Source organism: Porcisia hertigi, chromosome 33 (assembly GCF_017918235.1).
Source record: "Porcisia hertigi strain C119 chromosome 33, whole genome shotgun sequence".
Classification (NCBI taxonomy): domain Eukaryota; phylum Euglenozoa; class Kinetoplastea; order Trypanosomatida; family Trypanosomatidae; genus Porcisia; species Porcisia hertigi.
In genome coordinates this window covers 536,600-559,468 of record NC_090592.1, presented here as the reverse complement: position 1 = coordinate 559,468, position 22,869 = coordinate 536,600, and the positions used below count along the sequence as shown (strand labels likewise).

General features: G+C 55.8%; 7 protein-coding genes across 7 annotated transcripts; all 7 read right to left on the bottom strand.

Moving 5' to 3' along the window:
• Positions 1 to 606: 606 nt before the first annotated feature.
• Positions 607 to 1,911, bottom strand: JKF63_02161 (uncharacterized protein; the record flags this gene model as incomplete). Its single annotated transcript, XM_067898203.1, has 1 exon — positions 607 to 1,911. One exon carries the CDS (start codon positions 1,909 to 1,911, stop codon positions 607 to 609), a length of 1,305 nt encoding a protein of 434 aa, XP_067754360.1.
• A 680-nt stretch (positions 1,912 to 2,591) lies between these two features.
• JKF63_02160 (uncharacterized protein) lies at positions 2,592 to 4,193 on the bottom strand (the record flags this gene model as incomplete). Its single annotated transcript, XM_067898202.1, has 1 exon — positions 2,592 to 4,193. The coding sequence occupies one exon, from the start codon at positions 4,191 to 4,193 to the stop codon at positions 2,592 to 2,594; it is 1,602 nt and encodes a 533-aa protein (XP_067754359.1).
• A 1,092-nt stretch (positions 4,194 to 5,285) lies between these two features.
• JKF63_02159 (uncharacterized protein) lies at positions 5,286 to 5,906 on the bottom strand (the record flags this gene model as incomplete). The annotated part of the gene is made up of 2 exons (XM_067898201.1): positions 5,286 to 5,567; positions 5,601 to 5,906. 2 exons carry the CDS (start codon positions 5,904 to 5,906, stop codon positions 5,286 to 5,288), a joined length of 588 nt encoding a protein of 195 aa, XP_067754358.1.
• A 796-nt stretch (positions 5,907 to 6,702) lies between these two features.
• Positions 6,703 to 15,336, bottom strand: JKF63_02158 (uncharacterized protein; the record flags this gene model as incomplete). Its single annotated transcript, XM_067898200.1, has 1 exon — positions 6,703 to 15,336. One exon carries the CDS (start codon positions 15,334 to 15,336, stop codon positions 6,703 to 6,705), a length of 8,634 nt encoding a protein of 2,877 aa, XP_067754357.1.
• A 1,434-nt stretch (positions 15,337 to 16,770) lies between these two features.
• JKF63_02157 (uncharacterized protein) lies at positions 16,771 to 17,067 on the bottom strand (the record flags this gene model as incomplete). Its single annotated transcript, XM_067898199.1, has 1 exon — positions 16,771 to 17,067. The coding sequence occupies one exon, from the start codon at positions 17,065 to 17,067 to the stop codon at positions 16,771 to 16,773; it is 297 nt and encodes a 98-aa protein (XP_067754356.1).
• Positions 17,068 to 17,704: 637 nt separating this feature from the next.
• Positions 17,705 to 18,250, bottom strand: JKF63_02156 (uncharacterized protein; the record flags this gene model as incomplete). The annotated part of the gene is made up of 1 exon (XM_067898198.1): positions 17,705 to 18,250. One exon carries the CDS (start codon positions 18,248 to 18,250, stop codon positions 17,705 to 17,707), a length of 546 nt encoding a protein of 181 aa, XP_067754355.1.
• A 382-nt stretch (positions 18,251 to 18,632) lies between these two features.
• Positions 18,633 to 19,460, bottom strand: JKF63_02155 (uncharacterized protein; the record flags this gene model as incomplete). Its single annotated transcript, XM_067898197.1, has 1 exon — positions 18,633 to 19,460. The coding sequence occupies one exon, from the start codon at positions 19,458 to 19,460 to the stop codon at positions 18,633 to 18,635; it is 828 nt and encodes a 275-aa protein (XP_067754354.1).
• Positions 19,461 to 22,869: the final 3,409 nt, after the last annotated feature.

The window sequence follows — 22,869 nt, the reverse complement described above, 5'->3', positions numbered from 1 at the left end:
AAGAGTTATGTGTAGAACACGGTGGAACACGATGCTTTGCAGCAACGACAGGGTGGGGTTGAGGTGTTTCACGATTTGGACATTGCCCAGATACGCACAGCTTAGAAACTCCGTCCCCCTCGCATTTTTTCCCCTGGGGATAGCAGGTGCCGTTATTGTCGCACCAGGAGGGCGAGAGAGTTGGGGCAGCCTCCATCGCTTACGAGGCCTCACACACCCCTTATGTGTTCCCTCGTTTATCTATCGGTGTGTTTTCGTAACCTTGAGCCTCTTAACGCACTACACGGACTCAAGCTGCGGTCGGCAAAGAGACAAATGCCCTCCAAAAAAACAGGCATACGCAGCCCAACATGGAGGAGAAAAATGCTTGCGAAGGCTTTCTCTCTCTCTCTGTCTGTCTGTCTGTGTGTGTGTGTGTGTGTGTGTGTGTGTGTGTGTGTGTGTGTGTGTGCTTTATAGTAATACGTGGTGTAGCTCCTAATCTGCCCTAGCGAAACCACGATAGGAAAGCGTTTAAATTAATCTCGCCTCCCTCCCCTCCCCTCCTCCTCCTCCTCCCCTCCCCTCCCCTCCCTCTCACACACAGGTACACATACAAAGGGGAAATTAATCAGAGTCGCTGGAGGTGTCTAACGGTACGCGACGGACAGTACTAGCTCGGGTCGACGGCGGTAGCGTCACGGGAATATTTTCTGTGCTCGCACTCCTCTGGCGCGGCGCTTTTGTTGCCGATTTCACCTCATCGGACGTTTCCGGTTGTTGTTGGGGCGAGTTTCGTGGTCCATTTGTTGGGGCAGCAGCAGCAGCAGCAGCACTCGCAAAGGTTGGAGCCATGACTTTTGACCGGGAGTGGCGTTTCTTGGAAGTGGCGGTTGTGCGCACGTCCTCTTCCACCGCGGGCTCTTGCGTAAGAGTGGGGGGATGCGAGGCTGCGGGTTGGGCACTGGAGAGCGGCACTAAGGACGGGGAGCCTTGCTTGCCATAGCCGTTATCGCCACTAGGGCTGCGACGCATAGGCGAAGGCGAAGGGGGGGGCATCAGTGATGTCTCTGGCTTTTTGCGTGATGAACCACGCTTCCTGTGGTGATGACTGCTCTCGGTAGACATCGACGGCTCTATCACCGGAGAGGTTCGAGGAGACGTGTAAGACTCTTGGTTCCTGTACACATCGATTAGCGGCACATCGTCGGTATCCAGCTCAACGTCATTCTTGTTTGTAGTAAGAGACGTTGTTTGTCGGTCCCGTTGCTGTTTCTGCTGCGCCTGTACAGTATTGTCGTCCTGACGCCTCCGCTTCCTGTTGGCTGGATTGGGTTCGGCCTCAGTAGGAACGCACAAGGCTTCACTTGTAGGGGCCGTATCCGGTGGGGTCGACTGGTGTGACGCCTTGTGCCCCTTCTTGGGTTGTGAAACGGCGTTCTGGCTTACGGGTGCGGGCACAGAGACTTCTCGCACCACACTAGGCTGCTTGGTGGGCTGCTGCTGCTGAAGACACGCTTGCTGTGGTTGTGGCTGCTGTTTCTGGGGCCCCACCGGTGTCGCACCCGTCTTCTTCTTCTCGTTGGCGTTTCTGTTACCTCCGCTGGGGAGACAGTTGCTTGCAGACGACAAAGAGCCGGCTCCTGCTGGCGGTGGAGCAACAACTGACGCTGCAGAGTCCCTGCGCATCTCACGAACAAGAACGACGCTGTACCGCTGGCCAGGGGTGACAACGATTGAGCCCTCCTCATCGATGGGCAGAAGCACATGGCCGGAGCACACCTCACGCAGCCCCATCACAGGCGCAGAAAATCGGTTGTTGTTGTTCTTGCTGCCGCCGCCGCCGCCGCCGAAGGCGTACAACGGGTTGAAGGTGTTGCGTGCATCGGAGGGTAGCCGGATGACTAGCTCATCGACGTAAATGATGGACATGTGTACGCACCTAGGGAAAGAGATGTGGGGGAAGAGGAATCAGAGAGAGAGAGAGCGATTCCTCCAATCAGGCCTTCAAAACAAAAATGTGTAAGATATGTATTGCTGTATCGATATGTATAACTACCAGCACGAGTGAATAAACGCTATGGCCCTACACGACTTTGGGTGATTACATTACTCACATAATCGAGCAAAGACTCAGTCATGGAAACAAGAAACAAAAAAAAAACGTACAGGTTGAGCGGAGGAGGGAGGGGGGGGGGAAGTTTCAAAAAGAGAGGGGGTGTGAAGGGAGGTGGAACCACCGTGTGCCGAGCGAAACTGCGTCAGACGACGATACCATGGCGGGGAAAACTCCACAGAGAGGAGGGCAGCTGCCCTCCTCTCTGCCTGTGTCATACGTCTACACTACGAATGGGAAGGGAAACACAGCAGAAGAGAGACGCACCCAACCATCTTTCCTGTCATTTGTGAGAGGAAGGTTTGTTGTTGTTCGCTCTCTCTCTGTTTGCCTGGTGGTTGTGAAAGTGGACGGAAAGAGAAAATAGGCGAGACACCACTTAGAGGTGGCTCACAAGAGTACGGCATCTGTCGCCACCGTGTACACACACACACACACACACAGTGGGGAGCATAGGATAAAATATTCCTGCAGGGGTAGAGAGTAGTCCTTCATTTCAAGGTTTGTACTCGCTGTCTGAGACTTCGTGTAGTATCCACGTTGCCGCAACGCGCGAGCCTCCTTTCACCACAGTCACAAGTGATTCTAGAGGGCTCGTGATAGACTGACCGAAAGTGCTGGTAATACCATGTCGTTCGTGGTGCACATCACCTGGCCCAGGAGATACTTTCACTGGCTGCACAACGGAAGAACTGGATGTCGGTATCGATACCAGCCCCGGGTGGGCTGGCTCGACCAAGCATCGCGTGTCAGCCGCCCGGCACCATACCGCACTTCCTGAGGGTCGTGGTAGCATCGCTGACCATCCTCCCACTGCTCCTCCTCCTCCTCCTGGACTCCCCAGGCGAGCCTCCAGTTGCGGCGCAGTCACAACACCACGACTGCTACCGTGGCAGCCATTTGTGAGAACCACAGTGGAGTAAAGCGTGTGTTGCGGATGTGGAGGGGTCGAGGAAGCCGCAGTGGTACAAAAAGAAACGGCTGGAAGGGCGTTATTTGAGGTAGTGAACCCAAGTCGCGGCGACAGCACTCTCCGCAATTGCCGATGCAGTTCTTCGGCAAACCATTGCCCTGTGTGTGTAGCGCTGTGGTTCCCTAGACTGGGGTGCATCCACAGAGAATCGAGTCCGTCAAGAAGAAGAAGCCGTTGCCGCTGTAGCCGCCAGGTCCTCTGGGGAAAGTTACTAGAGGAAAAAGGGTAGGATTGGGGAGAATGCTGGGCAGTGTCAGGGGAGTGGCACCGCTTCTGCCTTCGAGCTGTTGTGGTTGTAGAACCTTGGCACAGCTGCACGGACAGTGACTGCTGCTGCGAGGCTATGAGGGTTGCAGGAGGAACGGAAGAGGACTCTGCATCATTGCCGAGGTGCTCGAGGAAGGTCAGAAGCTCATTAGGGGAGTGCGCCACACGGAAGTGAATGTGCTGCTCCGCATAGTCTCTTTGCTGCTGCCACTGCCGACGGTGTGACGGATCGACAGCGCCGGCTTCCTTTTGCCCATCGTGGGTGGAAGAGAAGTCAAAGGGAGCAGAAAGCACTTCCATCCATCTCTGCATATCGGACGACGGTGGAGTTGCTGTAGGTTGGAGCGTTGCGTCCCCTGCACCGGCACCGCTCACCAGACACACATAAAGATCCCACTCCTCGACCGCAGTCGCGGGTGAGGCATTTCCTGAATGTGGCCAAACGTTGGCCATTACCTCCTTCCTGATCAGCTCATCATCATCTTTGGTCGTCTGTGCCTCATCGCCATCCGCACGTGTGCGTGGTGTCGCTTTTACTGCCCAGGCCGACGCCCGCTCTACGTGGTCATGATACCATTGGCGGTAACCCGTCATGCGCCGCACATACGCCGCGCCGACCCGCCGAAGTATCCACGACTTGCCGGATAGGGGCGGTCCGTAGAACTCGTGAAGTCCACTGACCGGAAGGCCACCGATAGCCGACTCGACATCGCTCCCGCCGTCACCGCCAGACACTCCTCCACACACACCGGCCACACTCAGGAGAGAGTCGAGCTCCGGAACCGAAGTTGAGAGGTGTTGCCAGGGAGTAAATGCCCCGTAGACGTCTTGGAGTGGTGGAACCCATGACTGCCGCATACACAGTACGCGTGCCTGCGCCGTCGTGTCAGCCGCCACTTCCGTTGCGCCTGCTGCACTCTGCATCCACACCCACGTAAACTACACTTGGCCGCACGAGCGCGCAGATCGACCCAAGTCGGTCGATAGAGCAAGAAGCCAACACGCGCAGACACACACACACAGTGGAAACCCTAGATGGCGAGTGGCTCACCAAGTGCACGTCTAGAGCAGGTTCCTTGGTGGCTGATGACGGTGAGCAGCATACATAAAGCTGCAGCCAATCAGGTGTGCTCCAAGAAGAGGTGAGGAGAGACGTGGCAAGAGAAAAAAGCCGAAGAAAGTAAAAAAAGGGGGAAATACCTGCATGTGTTTGAGATACGCACGTATATGGACAGCAGTGGCTTGCAGCGCCCTCTTGTATGCCTGTGCCTCAGGAGGAGAAAGAGGAGAGGTGGAAGAAAGTGAAAATGCGGATGACGAGAAAGACCAGCGCCCGCTTCGCAGACACCCTTTCTTTCGTTTTTTTCTGACTTTGACAACAAGCATGCGATGCGTTCGCCTTTCCCTCGGAGTAACCAAAACACCGCTGTTCTGCAGTTTCACTGTAGCAGTGCAAGCGCAACTCATTTTTTTTGGTGTGTGTGTGTGTGTGTGTGCGTTGTGAGGCCGTTGATGAGAAAGATCATGAGATGAACACCAAATTGCAGAAGTATACTTGACCAGCGGTCGGAAGCACGTATATTTCCCTCAGCGCCACACCCACGCACACGCAGTGGTTCTTTTTCTGACCACCTGAGAGGCGCCAGGATGTTGGCTACGCGAAATCTGTAGAAAGTGCAATGACATAAGAAGACACTGCGGTTTTTCCAACAGTAAAACCACAACAACAAAAAACAGTAGAGATACTAGAACAGGAGGGAAGGAGCGCAGCAGTTGCGGTACCCTGGACGTTATGCCTCAGAGACGGGGAGAACACCGATGCATAAGAAGCAGCATCGCTTCCAAAGTCCTGTGGGTGCAGACAGCAAAGGAAAATTCACATATGTGGAGAGAAACATAGCAGCCACCCTATTTCACACGCACACAGACAGACGCTCACGTAGCCTTGACTCACGTCTCCCATACGACTCCCTTCGCATTGCATCTTTTCTGTGCGAAGAACGTCACGTTCTCCGCCCCGGCTCCCACTCGGTTGTATACTTCTAATGCGACACTCACCACCACGTAGGCGCTCAAGGAGGGGTAGGGCCATATTTGATACGCAGCTTGCCAATCCAATTGCCCAAAGAGGGCGCCGCTGAACAAGACTGTGGCTAAGATAAAGCAACGGATGAGCTGCGCAGTTTCCAAGGATGTGGAGTCAGTGAGATAAATTTCTTGGTAGGCCTTTTTGTGAGTGAGCATGCTCTTCGCGCGCGTGCTTACACCACCGTGGCACGCATTCCCAACCGCCTCGCCGATGCGAGAATCATTCGATGGGATTGCGGTTGGGGAGACGAAGAAGTCCACCATTGTGTTCATAATCGGCTGCAACTGACGGTCGCGCCGCAGCGAACCTGTGAGGAGCGTAGCCCACACCGAGATGGAGAGAGGCCATGTGAGGGAGACAACAAGTGCAGAGATCAGGGTCATGCCTGCTCGCGAAAGAGGAAGCACTGGTGCGCCCAGTAGAAAAAAGACTACGCACCATATGGCCACATCTTTGAAGAAGCGCACGGAAGAACCTCCCATCGAACTCTGTTAAAGTTGCGTTTCCCGGTAGACAGATTAGCATTCAAAGATATACCGATCACACGCATATATATATATATATATATATATAAACGTGTGTGGGGTATGGGAGAGAGGGCGAGAACAAACGCTCTCTTTCTCAAGGAAGATGTGATGGACCAAAAATGCGGCTGTGTTTTACCTGTAATGTGTGCGTGTGCGTGTGTGTGTGTCTTGACAGGCAGGTGAGTCCTGGTACTACTGTGGGTCGTGCATACTACGAAGGAAAAGGGGGGGGGGAAGAGGAGCAGGAAGGGGCACAGAGGTACAAACAAACAAAATTAAATCTGCAGGAAGGCTTGCCAAGATGAGCCCCCCCCCCACCACACACACACACACACGGATGGCCGACACAGGCGCATAACCAAACCAATATATAGGTGATTGAGTTTGGGCGCAGTGGGAGGGGATCGGCCACCTGCATTCCGCGTAAAGAGAAAAGCAGTGGACATCAAGTGGTGAGAGAATCACAACGGCGTGCTGATAAACCCATGAAGGGCAGGGGGGGAGGGGGGTAGTACTAGATACGCACTCATGACATGACGACTTCTCGTTATAACACGGGAAAAGCTTCGCCCCGAGCCCCGCAACACGACAAGGTCGAAGGCAGACGTGCCTCCCGCTTCCCCCGCCGCGGGCCTCCAAAGGCTTAAAGGAGCAGTAAGTAGCTGCACACATGAATCCTTCCTGCGTCAGTTGTTTCAGGTCATCAAGCGGGCACATAAGCATGAGAAAAAAAAAACCATCGAATATCGACTCACCGATACGTCGAGCCGGTACCCGCAGATCGTTGAAGCCATCGCTGGAGCTGACATACGACATCTTCTGGCGGGGGTCGATGCGATGTCGTTGCCGCAGTAGTGGTACCCCGTGAAGTTCCCGTGTTCGGTCTTTCTCTTGTGGGGGTACGGCTGTCAGGGCGGCGCTCATTAGCCGCATGTACAGACGCAGGTCGTCGTCGGTGGCGCTGGCGCGCGGCGGCATTCTTCATAGCAGCAGCCCGTTCTGTTCCTTCCTTTTCCAAGGAGGAGGAGGAGTGGATCCACTTTGAATGGCTCTCGACGCAACGGCACCAACGCACGCTGTGCAACTGAAGCAGCAGCATACTTGCCATCTCCGTTGCCTCGAGCTGCAAAACTGCACTGCGACTGCCATGTTCGCTCATCATTAGTATACGCCGGCGCAGCACAGAAACGGTGCTAGCCAGCCAAAGCCCTTGAGCTTCAGCGCAGTGCTCGTTGTACAGGCGATGCAACAGCACCGACATTCCTGCGTAGGTTGGCAGGGCTACCCGCCGCCACCAAAACTGAAGCAAAAGTTGGGATGCCTGAAGAAGCTGGTGACGATGTGCCGCAGCCGCAGCCGCTGCGATGCGGGACGATGTTGCCATCGCCTTTGACTCCCGCTGCAAAGACTGAGACTTTAGTATTTCACCCGCCACGACCACCGACTCATCTCGAGACATGGGCAGCAATGGGGAGTACTGGGAAGAAGACGCAGTTCCCAACACCAGGTTCGATTCGGGCATCAGACATACCAGCGGTACAACTCCCTCGGGAGGTAAAGGTACAGAGTGTGGGTGTGCGTCCGACACCGCAACAGGACGCAAGCACCCGCGCGGCTCATTCGCCCGCCGTAACGCATGCCGCCACTTGGCATTTGCTGAGTCACCCCCACCTCTGCCTGCGCTGCTGACCGTTGACTCTTGACGGTATGCTTTCTCGTCGCTCCTCGTCAAGCCCCTTGTGTCCCCACCAGAAAGGTTGTCCAGGGAAACTGTCTCCGCCACGCTCGTTCCAGTATCTTGCTTCACGTTGTGTAACAGTCGCTGCCGTCGTAGTTGGGCCATTTTATCGCGCTCATCGTCCCGGTACCGCCGTTGCAATCTTTGATGGCTTTTTTCACGGGCCATTTTTTCGGCTAGCGACGTTATTGTGCCAGTGTCCAAGTCACTTGATTCAGCCTCTATTCGGACCTGGCGGGCTCTTCTGCTGCTGCTGCGAGAGAGAGTGGGACTCGGTGCAGGGGATGTCCCGCCAAGGCTAAACAACAGCGGAGATCGCGGCGTGCGCTTTAAAAGAGTCGACGGACTGGGTGGCGACAGGGAAGCGATGTTGATCACCTCACGAGGCGGGTGCGCGTATACGTCAACAGGGCTTGGGACAGACGTGTCCGGAGAGGGGGATAATGTCAGCGGTGCCGCAACACCACATGAGTTAATGGACGGTAGTGTCGGTGGCGTCCCTTCGGTGTAGGGCCTACCAATCAAGAGCAGCCCATCGTCGCTAGAGAGGGGGCCGAGTGGGCTTCGAAGCAACGGAATCTTGACTGCGTTGGACTCCGTGATGGACATGCTTGCCGTCACAGCAGTGGTTTCTGCCACCGCGGCGATGGGCAGGTTGGTTTCCTGAGGCACGTGTCTATGAAGACTTCGGGAGGGGCGAGGGCTACGTACTACGCGCCAACGAATTTCCTTCACCCAGTTGCTTTGCAGATGTTCCAAGCACAGGCGCATCAATGTGAGCTGAAATTGGCGCCAAAGAGCCTCACGAACGCACAACTCGCGCAGGGCAGCGGCGATGTATCCAACGTGGTGCTGCTCCGAGAGGCGCTGAGAGAAGACCAGGACCCAGTGCCTCCCCGACTGATATGTGTCCCTCAGCTGCGCCATTGCCCTCATCCCCAGATAAACATACTGGTGAATCATGAAGGATGTGAGGAGAACGCGCCACCTCTGCCACACAGCCTCCTCCACGGCAGGGCGGCAGCGACGCAGATAAAAATGAGTAAAGTGGTGCTGTACTTGCATCCAATGGCGCACGGCAGAGGCGCGCAGAACGCGCTGAAGAAGACAGGCAGATTCCTTGACTAGGTGATTCCAGACGTCCCAAAGTTGGCGGCGCGTGCCGAGGGAACTGACGTTCAGGAGGAGACCGAGGTGACGACGAAACTGTGGCGGCTGTCGAAGCCACCAGTGATAGCCACTAAAGCGGTAGCGACGAGCCAGGTACACGCGCGTTATGGCACCAACACCGATTCGGTAAAGCTCGGCGGCCGCCCGCCCGCGACGCTGCTGCCGGCGTTCCCTCCAGGCAGTGAGATGACGACAGAAAAGCTGTCGCAACCTCAAATCTCTGAGGGAACCACTTTCCTCCTCCAGGCGATAAAGCATGCGGAGTGTGTGGATTTGACAGGCGCGAAGCTGCTCCGTTGAGAAAGACGTTGAGGTGGAGGAAGACGTCGCCGTCCGCCCAGCGGCGGCCGAGGATGCTGGGCCGTGCTGTGCCCTCCTCTCCCACACAACCCCACCAGGGGTATCGTAGTAGTCTTGCCCACACGCATCACCATCCATGAAAAGATCCTCGGGCCCCTCCTTGTCCACCACCACCCCCAGACTTCTTAGCATTGCAGCAATTACAGTGAGGGCCCGGGGGACGCGACACGGCACCACCGTAGAAGTTGCCGTGGCAGAGGCGGAAGCGTTCGTGATACCGGCAAAATCAGCTCCGGTTGACGAAAAGGATGTACGCACGATGGAGGCGGCTGCCATCGACACCCGACTGTCAACTCTGGCACTGCCACTCTTGTGTCCATCCGCGGCACAGCTGCCAATGCTACCATCTACTGGCACCCCGTTGGCAGAAACGCTTTTCAACGGGTGGCTGGCGGGGAAGGAGGGTGTCACTGGCCACAGCGGCGGTTGCGGGGGTACGAGCCTCAACACGAGCCCGGCAGGATCGCTATCCGAGCTCAAAAGTTCCAGCGGAAGCATCACCCCAGCGGTAGAAGAAGAGCGAAGCTGCATTGTGATACTGAGACTATGCAGCAGAAGTCTCCTCGCAGATGTGTACTGGTGTCGAAAGAGCAGCACGCACGCCTGGTTGTTCAAGGCGACGGCGTATTGGTACACAGGGAGGTCTCTAGCATCGTGGAGCAAATCCTGTAGGGTAACGTCGGCACTATCCAAAAGCTGCTCAACGTTTGCCCATCGTTGCCGCCATAGCTCTCGCAGCTGGAAGGCGGTGCTGCACTTATGAAGGGTGTTATGCTGGCGTGCCTTCTCCACAAATGTGATCATTGACTGTCGGCCCAACAGATACCGTCGCTGCGCCTGACAACAAAACAAGAAGGCAATGTTGTTGAGGACACTGCATAGAGCGTGCCTAAGACGATCAAGCATGGTCGCCGGAACCCTTCGGTTCACCTTTGTCGATGTCATGCGCAGCAGATCCGCGCTGTAGACGCTGATGCTGCCGCTTGGTAATAAAGAGGACGAAATACGTTGCCGGGATGTGGCGCACCCATTCTGGCGTGCACTAAAAACACGACCGCCAAAACCCCTGCTAGTTCGTGTTTCCTCGGCTGATGCTCCATCGACCACGTCCCCACGCGCAGCACTGGCTGTGGTGGAGTCAACGGCTTGCACCATAGACGAAAGCGACTGCGACATCACCGCCCCCGCCACGTCCCTGCGCACTGGCTGTCGGTGTTCAAGCATCACTTCTTCGCTTTTCGCCTTGCCGTTGTCGTCGGCGTCCAATATAGCATGCAGGTGGTAAAGGATGCTTCGCTTTGCGCGATAAAACTCTGCCTTGGCCTGCTCCCATGTTTTGGGATTTCGCAGGAGGTGGTGGCCGAGGTCACCAGCCGCTATCGCCGCCTCTACACTGTGTTCGCCATGCGCGAGAACAATGAGCTCTCGACGCAGGGAGCAGAACATCACAGCACGCGCGAGACTTTCATTCGGAGTACGGTGTGCATCTGGCAACAGCATATGCCGTGTCAAGAGAGCTAGAAGCGCTGCGTAGAGATCGACGCACTGAACAGAGCGCAGGTGATAGCTTTTTTGTGGTGATGTACTGTTCACCAGCGCTACTGAGACGGATGACCCAGAGCCCACAGGTGTTAGGTGATCAATATTCTCACTGTAGCCAGTGAAGGGCAGAAGTGTATCCTGCCCGAGGGGGTTCGTAAAAGCCACGCTGGCTCCCATGCCGCGATGAGGCGGCGAAACTGTTACAGGCACGGAGGCAGTTTGACGCTGTGTTATCGGCGGTGACAGCAGCGAAGGCGACGGTATCACATTGTTAACAGTATATACCGTGGTAGCTACGACCGCAACCGCCTCAGAGCGGGTCGGGGACATCAGACGAGATGTCGAGCCGCTAATGCATTGCTCACAAGCACTACCTGGGCGCGAGGAGCCAGCATGCAGCGAGGAGAGCTGGCGTCGCTCAGTTGAGTGAGGCAAGCAAACAGTTGACAAAGCCAGCGGGTCGTCTTCGGTAGGGCTGATACTTAACAGACCACCAGTGAGCATGTCTAAATCTGCCACAGCAGCCTCCAGTGCCATCGTGACACCCGCTGCGGTGAAGTGACGCGCCATCGTTGCAAGTACGCCGATTTTGTTTCGTAGCAAGAAGCCGCGCACTGTGCTACTACTCCACATGCTCTCCGTGCACTCAGTTAGGTTCCACAAGGCAGATATGGCCTCATTAAGGTCAACTCGAGCGTTTAAGACACACAGTCGCAGATAGACAGAAGCCTTAAAACACACGGATGTGCGGGAGTCCTCTCCGGCGCCACTTGAAATCACCGCTCCATCCCCATCGAATCTGCCACAGCCTCCCGTCCTATTATGCTGCCGCTCGGCGAGGGGGAATTCCCAACCGCTGCGTTGTAGAATGTGTCGCCTTCCGCCTCCTCGACGATTCACCACGGCATCGCCCCGCTGCACTGAATGATTGAGAAAATCGAAGTCCTCCACAGAAGGCCAGCCGCGACAGGCGATCCGGACATCCGCTGCGTGTAACTGTATCAGCTTCCCCATGTACACCAAGTGCGGGCTATGCCCCGCCCCCACAGCAATCCCGCTGCCTCGCCACTTGCTGCCCCCGCTTAATACCGTGCTTTGGCGGGGTGCGGCAATGGCCATACCGACCTCGCATTGCTGCTGCGCGTACTCGAGGGCACCTTCGACTGTGCCGCTACGCAAACACAGGGGCAGCTCCAGCGTGGTGCCACACACTGCAGCGCGCAACGGGCATGCTTGGGGCAGCGGCAACGGTCGGCCAGTGGCCGCGCCACGTGCAGTACACCTCGGTTCGTACGAGGCGCTGCTGACGGAGGCGATCGAGGGGGATAACCATCGCAGCATGTCTGCCCCGCAAAAGCTCGCATCCACATCTACGCATGCCTGCCGCAGCACCAGCGGAATGTCAATCATTTCCTGGAGGCATTGCAGTGACCAGCCCGGATAGAGGCCCTGTGCTTCTACATGAATGCTTTCCTCTTCGGTGGCGGAGTACCAAAGCGCGTTGGGGCCGTTGAAGCGAGAAGAATTGACGCCTCGCTCCCTCTTGCGCGGTGAGGATCCGGCCGACAAAGGGACTCCGGATGGAGCGGTGTCTCCAGCGCTGCGAGACGACCAGGTGTTCCCACCAGTGCCGAGGTCCGCCCCGCTGCCGCCGGTGGTGCTGGCGCGCTGCCTCCGCCGCGACATTACACGCGCTTCCTTGTGGAGCAGTTGCCATTCACTCGCCCTCTCACCGCCGCTGTAGGGCTGCACAACGTACTGCTCATTCACAGACAGTAGCAATTCTTCGAACATGTCGGGGCGAAAGGCAACGCCGCGCAAGGCGGGGTTGAAGGCCGGGTAGCCACTGTTCTCAACGGGGGCGTTGCCAGCTGCCAAAGAGCGACCAGCATCGTCGGTTGCGAGGTGACTGGCTGACACCGACGGGGAAACACCGCTTCTCGTTCCACAGCACGGTGCAGAGGAACCACTGTCCACTCCGCTGCAGCTGCCGCCTGGGGCAGCCCCACCTATCCCAGGGCCTGTTGCCTGGGTGTTGCAGTTGCTGTTGTTCATGTTACCCGCTCCTGTGGGTGTGACAGTGAAGACGCCATTCACCACGCGCCGGAGAGCATCGAGTAGCGGCGCCCCAAGCTTCTCAAGATCTGCCTCCATGAAGTCACGCAAACGACGACGCGCAGAGGTGGCGCCAAGAGTGCTGGCAAGACTTGCTTTGCCCAGCGCATTACCCACTGCTGCGTACCTCAGTTCATCAGACGTCCCTTCGCGTCCTTTGCCGGCAAGGATGCCGCCCTCGCTCGGTGTTTCTCCGCCATTGCCACCAAAGAGTGACACCTCGGTGACATCATCATCATCATGTGGCGTTGTCTTTGAGCTGTGCCCGCCGCAACTGCCCGTCGTCTCCACGCGCCCCTCAGCAGCGGCTGGAGCTTCTGCCCACGCCTGCGATGCCGCCGCGCAGAGGGTGTGAAATCGACACAGCCAGTCGGGAGTTCGACGGATGACTGCGTGCCATTCTTGATAAATGAGGTGCTTTGTCGCGCGTGCAATGAGCTCACCGACCACGGCCTGGATGCATCGTCGACACTGAACCATGCGCGCCTCGGTGTTGGGGGACAAGGAGCCGTGGCGGTGGGCTGTTTGCACGGCCCGGAAGAGGGCCTGCTCCTCGGTGCGCAGCAAATCGACAATTGCATAAACGTACGTGCCGTAGCGCACCCCGTGACTGTGGCACAGAGTAGATAGAAGGATGGGGGGTACTCTGCGCTGCCATTGATATGGAAGGCCGCCGCCGCCACGGCCGCTGATTGTTTCGCTGGTGATGGGCGGGGTGTTGGCGTAGTAGCTGGCTCGCTGCATGCTCGTTGGCGTCGCACGGACTCCACTGACACCACTCATCAGCCCGTTCAACATCTGATGAACCATGATGCGCAACTTCGACTGTAGTATCAGCTGGTTGGGACCCATTGCCCGCTGCGCGCACCCATTCTCACAGAGGTACAGTTCCCTTCGCGGCACCCGCGCCGCCAGCCAGGACTTCCGAGTGTACCACTGGTAAAGGCAAACGGCACGCGCATCAATGAAGTACCACCGCGCGTCGGCACCGATGGCCAGCGTGAGCCGCAGCCCGCCTTGCCCAGCTGGCACGCTGGCAGATGCCGGAGGGCCAACCGGATCATAGCAACTTGCCGCAGAACCTGCAAGCGACGTTGGGGTGCCGTAAAAGACAGAGTTTCGTCGACCGCCCCACGCGCCGCTGACGCTTCCCGCATGCTGCTGCGAAGTGCCAGCGGCAAGGCCAAGCGTCGAGGCCGCACCGGCATAGCACTCGCTGCACGCTGGCGAAGTTTCAAGTTGCCGCAACAGAGACCGACTGACTGACCCATCTCCCAGCACATTACCAATACCTGCGACCTCGGCGGTACCACTGCATGCTGCGGCCGACACACCATCCACTGCAACTGCCGAGCCAAGCTGCCCGCTGGAAACAAACCTGGTTGCCGCCTCTCCCCTTCCACCCTCGAGCGGATCCAACGGACGCACCAGCCGCAGCGTTGCACATATGCCGCAAAAACAGTGCCACGCCATGCCCACTGCATCCCACCCGTGCCACGGACCGCTAACCGGCGCCAACGACATGCACAACACCGGAACCCCCAAGACCTCCATCCCAAGGGTCAGTGGCACACAAAACTCTGATAGCGGTGCGTTCACTACAGCGTGCAGTGCATCTACATAGGCCCGAACCTCTCGCATTGTGTTCCAGCGCAACAAGCATATACCGTGAGCAGAATCGTAGCAGCAAGTGCTGCTAAGCCGCACTAGATGCCGTGAGGGCGAAGTCTGCTCCTCAAGGTCAGACACCCACGCCGTCACCACATCCACCATGGCACCAGAAAGCTCGTGCAAGAAGGCGTTCCACGGCCTCTGAAACTCCTCATCGTATTTCTCGGGCCCCCAGTCTCGACGGAAAATGGCATAGGAGGCGGCGCTATGCGTGTTGGTATTGGCTACGCTCTGGGATGCGACACCCACACTTCGGCTACTACTGCTGCCGTCCAGGCCAGAGGACTGTCGCAGCAGCGGCGGGCCTTGCCGCAAGCCTCCAGTATCATGATTCTCCAGCGTCGAGAGAGTGGCCGAGGGTCGATCCGTTGTGGATGCCGTTGGCCTCGAGTGCTGGGGCGCAGCACCAGACGGCGGGGGCACCTCATCGCCACCTGCCGCGGGGGAAACGCTTCTCGGTGGGCGCTGCAACGACGGCTGCATCGCATCCCTTTCCGTGCGTGCGGGAGACGACAGGTCTGCAGGGTAGCTCCCTAGCTGAGAAAACGGGGGAAACGGCGGTGCCGACGCACTTGTCTGGATCCGTGCTGCCGCCCCTGCATCAGTGGATACACCCTGCTCGCTGCCTCGCAGTGTTTGAGCTGTAAAAACGCTGCGCTTGTTTTCTACCTGGGCGATGTACCGCTGATGTGTCTCCCGAGCCGTGGCGGTGTCGCTGTACATCTTGCACACCATGAAGTACTCGGACAAGAGTAATGGACTGTTGGACAGTTGAAGGCGCGGTCGCATGAGGGAGCGCGCCATTTTGGCATCTTTCACTGTGTACATGAACGCGTGTGGCAGCCGATGTGAACGCCCCCTCCCCCCCCCCTCCTACTCGTGACTGCTCCCCGTCCCAAAGAAGCGCGGGTTCCAGGAAAGCGGTCCTGCGACAAAAATGAAAAACATATTCATGCACATAGTACACACCGTCGCACACTGAGAACGAATAAAAATGGAGCACCGTGAGAGAGCACCAAGTCTGCAAAGAAAACAAGCAAGGGATGGCGGAGAAAAGAGGCCGAAGCACAGATTCGGTTCTTCACCAGCGCATGTGGTTTGAAAAGAGTAATTAATGAAGCGACTTTTCTGACGCGACCAGAAGAAACGGATAGTATGATGAGGGCAACAACAACAACAAAGGAGACAGAACAAGCTGCCAACAGCGAGGGCAACAAACGGGTGTTGCGATGCCGGAGACGCAGCAGATGCAAATGACACTTATTGTTGCTAGGGTGCTGAAGAGTTGCTTAGGGAGATGAGAAAAATGGAAATGAGAAAAAGTGGAGGGGGAAAATCCTATTCACTCTTGTTTTTTTTTCGGAGGGGAACCGAGGTGAACGCACACAGACGCGCGCAGCTGCACTGCCGCACCGCACAGGGCACAGCTGCCGAACTGGACTTTATTTCTTCTATGTACGAGGAAGAACGTTGCAACACGGAGGAGGAGGCAAGTTAGAAAATAGGTCCAGAGAAGTCGACCAGGGGGTGTGAGGAGGAAGGAAGTAGGACGCATGCTGTACTGAAGAAGAGCATCCTTTGGAGGGGGGGGGTGAGTGGTTTTTGTGGGTGTGCACCATGTCATTGTGGCGGTGGCGATCTTCACAGGGCACCCATTATCCTAGCTGGCGATAAGCGTGACAAGTGATGCTGAGCGGCGCAAGCATGTGCGCAATGTCTTCCGTTTGCTTTCCATTTTTTGTGTGTGAACCACTCACCCTCGTCAACACGACTCCGTCGTCGAGTAGAAGGGGAGAACAGCAAAGATAATGAAACAAACACGGGGTGGGGAGGCACATGCCATCTGCGTCATTCCCCACCCACTCCCTTTCAAAGATCTCCACACCACGAATGAGAACAGAGGCGAAGCGACCCATGAATGTGAGCCACAGGTCCCACAACGAGCTCGTCAAGCTCCTACACTCACAGACACTGGAGGAACCACAGGGTCTGTGTCGAGCGTGCAAAAGGGGAACAGCAAAAAGGCGGCCCAAAACAGTCACTGCATCGATTGCAGCACCAAAAAAGGGGGGGAGAGATAGCGGCTTCTGATCGTATGTGAGCAGCACAACGAAGAAATGCAGTCACAGCTGCGTGGTGCGGACTAGCCGAAAGTGGCTTTAGATATAAGCAAAAACGTGAGATTTATGGGCCAGGTTCACAAAAACTCACTCAGCCAACAGCCTACTTGTGCCCATGATGAGTCTTCTGTTTTGCCATGTCAAAGTAGAGAGGTCGTTTTACGTACATCTGGTTCACCAGGGTCATTCGCTGCAGCTGGCGCAGCCTGTCACGCCCCTCAGTTGCTAAAAACTTCTTCTGCTCTTCCTCTGGGAGCTTTGCGACTGCGGCAAAGTCGTCCTTGACGTGCTGTACAAAGTACTGACGAAAGTTGTAGTCACGAAATCCGCGGGCCGTCCGAAGCATCTGCCTGCGAAGGCGGTCGATCGATCCTGGCAGTGTTTTTGCAGCCGCCGGCATCTTTCTTTTCACGTTGCTCGTTTTTCTGTGTTCTGGTTCACAAAGAGGACGGATCGGCAAGCAAAACAGTGCTAAGAGACGCTACTAGAAAGCCTGTGTGCTCTGCGACGGAGAGGCTGTGGTGCTATAACTCTGGGAAACAAAAAGATATGCGCAGAGGAACAAAACTTGAGCGGAGAAGCATCATATCGTGTGGTGAGGCGACGTGATCGTGAAGAAGACAAAGTGAAAAAACAGAGCGAGAGATAAGCTCTCTCGAACTCCTCCCAGAGGCTCATCATCGAGTGTCCATGGTCACTGCACGATTGTGGGGTGGTAAACATTACAACTACTGCACAACTCTTTCGCTACCCGCCAAAAACGGGGACAAGGAACACCGGAGGGGGGTGGGTGGTCAAGAGAATCTTACAGTGATCTAGTTCCCAGGGGGGAAAAGTGGCGCAGGCTAGCACACCAGACATCCTGTGAGTGATTTATGTAGTTGCATCCAAGAAGGCATTAGTAGCATTAAATGTTGTCGTCACGAGGGCGTGTGCACGGCCACACAAACACACCTGTCCTCCCCCTCAAACCGCACGAGGGCATGAGAAAGCGTCTTTGTTGAACGCAGTGCGCGCGCCTCGCCGAAGGGGTCCTCCTACGTCATGCGAGCCTCGTCACGCAAGTACTCACCAATGTCGACCTCATGAAAAAGAACTTGGGAGTTCATTTCGCACTTTCGGCACTCCAATGTGCTTTGGGCTGCGACACCAAAACCTAAGGGGATGTCGCCCATCGAAAACACGGCGACTTTCTGGTACTTCGGTGTCGACTCGGTGATACGGCCAAGACCTGCACGACTGACGTTTCCGCCGTACAGGAACTTTTGCTCTTGATTCGGTTTCACCCAGATCTTGAAGAGTGAGTACTGCGCGATGTACTCGAGCGCTGTCACTTGAATGCGGACGTTTCCATTGTGAGTAACCTTGGCAAAGAGGACACCGATCCCCATCAGGTTGGTCTTGGAGACGCAGCTTGCCAGTTTTGCAAGACGCAGGGGCATGTACCAAATTCGGTTCTTGTGGAGGCGAAAGACATGCTCCTCCTCGCCCTTTCGCTCAAGCAAGTGCGTTGTGTTTGGCCCTATGTACTGTGCTAGCTTGTCGAAAAGCTTTTTCGTCTCCTCGTCGGTTAGAGACCGCATTGTCTACTGTCAGATAAAGTGGAGTGGGTTCTTCACGCTGAAAAGAATGGCTGCGGAGGAGTGGAACAGTTACATAGTTACACTGCAACCGACAGCTTTGCACGTGGCAGACAATCAGTCACAAAAAGCAGCAAAGAAAAGCAATGATGTTGGGTGCGGAAAAGCGTGAAAAGTGGAGAGCAGAGAGAGAGAGCTCACAAGTCGCAGATCCCATCGCTAAAACGGACGCAGATGCAACAGTGGCCAAGCTACTCTGATTGTGAGGAGGAACCTGCATTGGTGTAGTCGCTTCGTATCCGACGGAGAAGGCAAGGCAGAAAATTCAAAACCAGTGATATAGTTTTCTGAGCAGAGGTCGTCGAAAGTACAGCACACACACACCTTACATAAGGACGCAATTGCTTTGATTCGCACGAGCCTTTTCCAGTTCGATCTGTGCCTTTGACGCACTCACCAACGCCTTATCTACATTGTAGTCGATCCTGTCCAGCATTGCTCCTTGATCGACTACCATTGTGTGTAGATCCTCGAACATTCCCCGAATCTCTTGAATGCTGCCCACGATATCTCCAATCTCTTTGCTCGCTTGATCTCGCCGCATCTCCTCAACTAGAAGAGGCTGTATATCCTGCTCTGCGAAGCCCATTTCCAGAAATTGTGCTGCTCTCTCTTCTTGCTGAACCGTTTCGTAGGCAGTGTCGCTTCCGATCCTCATGTACTTGCTCGATTTGTGCTCTCGCTGGCGCAGTTGCGCAGCAAACAGTTCCTGAGCACACTTGAAGCGAAGTTCAAGTTCCTTGAGGCGAGCCGTTAACTGTGTCTGGATGCTTCTGACGATGCGCACCTCTTCTTCGGAATAGCTATCTTTGAGTCGTGTGCTAGCAATAATAGCATGCTCCAACGTCTTGAGAGTGGTTTGAATTTTGATCGTCTGCTTATCAACCGAAATTCGCAACTCGTCTTCCCCGTCGTTGCTGCAGAACTTCGGCTTAAGGAAGAGAGCGTGCATCGAGCTGAGATGATCGATTTGGTGTGTGAGCAACCGTGCGTTTTCTTCAAAATCGGATGGAAGCCTGCTCCAAAGGGGGACTATAAGCAGTTGCTCTGTGGGCTGCTGCGGTGCAGTGGATTCAGCGCTGCCATATCTTGAGCGCACAGCGGTGCGCCGCCCAGCAAACTCGATGAAGCGATCCCTGACTTGCAACTCCATTGTTCTAATAGGCCTTTCATTCCTGGAAGTGGTCTGGCAACAACAGCAAAGACAAGAGAGTCAGAGATACGTGGTCATGTGAAAGACAAACGGCGTAATACTTCACGTATGATGAAGCTCCATTACGCTCTAGAGAATCCCTTCTGATTCTTAGAGCACGTATCCAGCGACTATCGCCTTCACGATTTTGTAGAAAGCACTCGAAGAGTGCGAAAGCGCTGGCTCGTGAGCCCAGGGAGCAGGGCAATGTTCTGGAACCCCGAGAGAGGAGGGGGTGGAACTGGAACTGGAAAGGGAGAGGAAGCAGCCAGGCTAATGCGAGGTGCAGCTTCCGATAGGGTACAATATTGCTACTAGCATGAAGTGTCGGAAGAGAAGCGCGCGCGCACACATATATATGTGTGTGTGTGTGTGTGTCAAGGCGGCACGGTGACGATGTTCCAGCTTCAGACATCTGCTTCCGAGAGCGTTTACACGTCCCCGAGCAACGCATGCCAGCACACAAAGAGCGAAAAAAAAAACACACACACACCTCTGACTCACGTTATCAAACAAACAAAAAAAGAGAGCGGGAGAAATAAGAGGACCATCCCGCCGAATCACAGTAACAAAAAAGTTATTCACAAACCATTCACTCATACCCATACAAGTGGGAGAGGGAGCGGGGATAAGAAAACACAACACCGGAGTGAGTCATTTGGCGGTAAATGAAGGAGTCGAATCGTAAGGGGAGGAAGGAGACACAACGCCAACACGTTTTGTGCATTCATTCATTACTTGAAAAGGATACAGGCGAAGCGATGAAAGAGTTTTCTGTTTCGGTTGACGTCAAAGAAGATGCTGGTTCAGCTTTTGAAGCCTCTCAGCTGCCTCAAGCAACTCGCTCTGCGGTTTACAGCAGGCAAAGCGGACATAGTTTTCGTACAGTGGTTTGCTGTTCTCACTGCAGAAAGCGGTCACAGGAATGACGCAAACACCAATGTTCTTGGTAATCCAGAGACAGAATTGGCAGTCCTTTGCCTGCGATTTGTTCGAGGGATCGTAGTAGTGTTTCGGGTCCACTTTTTCGATATTAGCGAGAACGAAAAAAAACACCACTGGGCCTCACCGGGGATAGGCTGCAGGCAGCCAATATACTTGACAGCTGTTCCACGCGTGTCGCGTACTCATCGCGCAGGGTATCATAGAGCCCGTTTTCCTCAGCTGTTGCCAGGGACCTGGCGATGGCGATGGCGATCTGAAATGGCGTAGAGCAGCAGAAGGTCTGACAAGAAACAATCGGCGCAGTCAACCTGGCGCAGCCCACAACCCAGCCAATCTTCCATCCAGTGCAGGACAAAGTTTTGCCTGCGCTGCAAAGAATAAGTGTGCGCTCCCACATGCTGGATAATTGTGTGATGGAGATATGAGGTTTATCGACGGTGAGGTACATGTACACCTCTCATCAGAAATGACAACAACATCAAACTGAATAGCCACTTCTACGATAAGTTGGAGCTCCTCCACGCTCCATACCTTGCCGGGAATGTTTTGAGGCGTGTTGATGAGGATGAACTTGGTCTTATGGCTAACAACACCAAGCAGCGCCTCACGGGTCAGTGTGCAGGAATCAGCCGATTGTGAGGAGGGCTGCAGAGAGGCATACGTGGCCAAACCACCCGCGAGAAGGATGTCCTGGTAGTAGGCATCGTAGAAAGGTTCCACAAGAACTACTACATCACCGTCGTTGAGAAAGGCCTGCCAATATGGCGTTGAGAGCTTGCGTCACGCCGTTGGTAACAACGACGTTCGAGGGCTGAATGCCCCGGGAAAGCTGCTTCGAGTAAGTTTTGCACAGCTGAGTGACGAGCTCCGGGGGCTCCCACGGGTAGGGCAATATTGATGAGCCGGAGGGGTCTGCTCGCTGTTTTCAATGACTTTCTCTAGGGTTTTTAGCAGAAAGGTCGGAGGAGCGAAACTAGGATAGCCTTGACCTAGGTTGATTGCCTTACACTGGCTGGCCAGCGGTGTCATCTACTCCCAGATGGTGCTAGTTGAGAGGCCTTCGATACGCTGTGCTGGGATACACTTAGACATCGCCAAAAAAAGAGGGAAGGGTGTATCAGGTAATCGGAGATACTAGAGTCGTAACCAGAGGTGCGTCTGGAGGAGGTGCGGCGTATGTGCCTCGGGGTTTGGGTGCGCGTGTTCAGGTTATGGGGAGAGATCGAGAGTAGAGGAACTAAAAGAGCGATGGAAATCGCTGAAAATGCGGCCACATGTCCAGCGACTTTAGCTACAACAGGCGGCTTTTCCCCCTTTTCTGGCTCAGCCCTGGCTCTCAGGAAAGCAGAGGCGCATTCGATGACTGCGGAGAACAAAAAAAACGACGGCACTGTGGAGTTCCTCGGCAGTGATGCGATACTTTCTCAGCAAATCAGGATACCGGGCAACCATCTGATATATTTTCCCTAACGGAAAGAGACCAGCGTCTTGCACCATAACTTGCACTTGCCATATAGCCGAGTGGTAAGTCACGTAGGTTCACTTCTACCAATTGCATAACAACGCCCCAGGAAATCACATTTTTTCTATTGGTTAGCACCGCAGCCCTACACAGCTCAGACGAGGAGCAGGTGAGGGGTGTTGCTTTGCAAGCTGTTCTGTCCCCCAAAAGTCAGCCAGGATACGCTCATAACCGCAACTGACCTCCAGCTGTCTCACTGCCACTTACCTTTGAGGTTCGCGGGGAAGTTGTCTACCGTGAAAGGGGATCATGCGTGTGGCGGGGATCTCGCCCCCCCCCCCTCCGGGCTGACGTGTTGTTCGCTTCCGGCGCCATAAACACATCCGGGCGGGCTGCATGTTTTTGATGGAAGCGGGCTGTGCCCAGGATGGTTGCAAGAGGGGGAGGGAGGGAGGGAGGGAGGGGGGGGCGGACAGTGGTGCTTTCCAAGCGGGTGGCAAGAGGTGGCTTTGACGCATGCCGGGTGAGCTCAGGGAGGGTGTAGGCGAGCTTCAGGCCGGGGGTGCTGTGCGGCCTCCGCGTTCCGCACGCGTGTCATGTGCGCCGGCGAATCGCAGCTGGCTGCTGCCTTCCATAGGGCGAAGCGAAGACGCAGCACATCGGAGTCTGCACGACCCCAATGGTGTGTCAATCGGCGCGTGGTCGTCCTGTTACTGGCACCTGCGCTTGCGCATGATCAACCCATCCGGGGGGCGCCCGCATACTGCGCGCGCGCGTGCGCATTGGGGCCCGCTGGCGCCGAAGAGTGCCGCGCCCTTTTCCTCCGCCATGCCCGCGCCCCTGGCCTGCGGATGCTCTGTGCTGTGGTGGCGCGCCGTGCCGGCTGCGGCCGAGGCGCCTTCGGGGTGTGCTGGCATATCCGCGTCCCAGGAGGGCGGTGGCTTTGCGGGGGGTGTTGGGTCC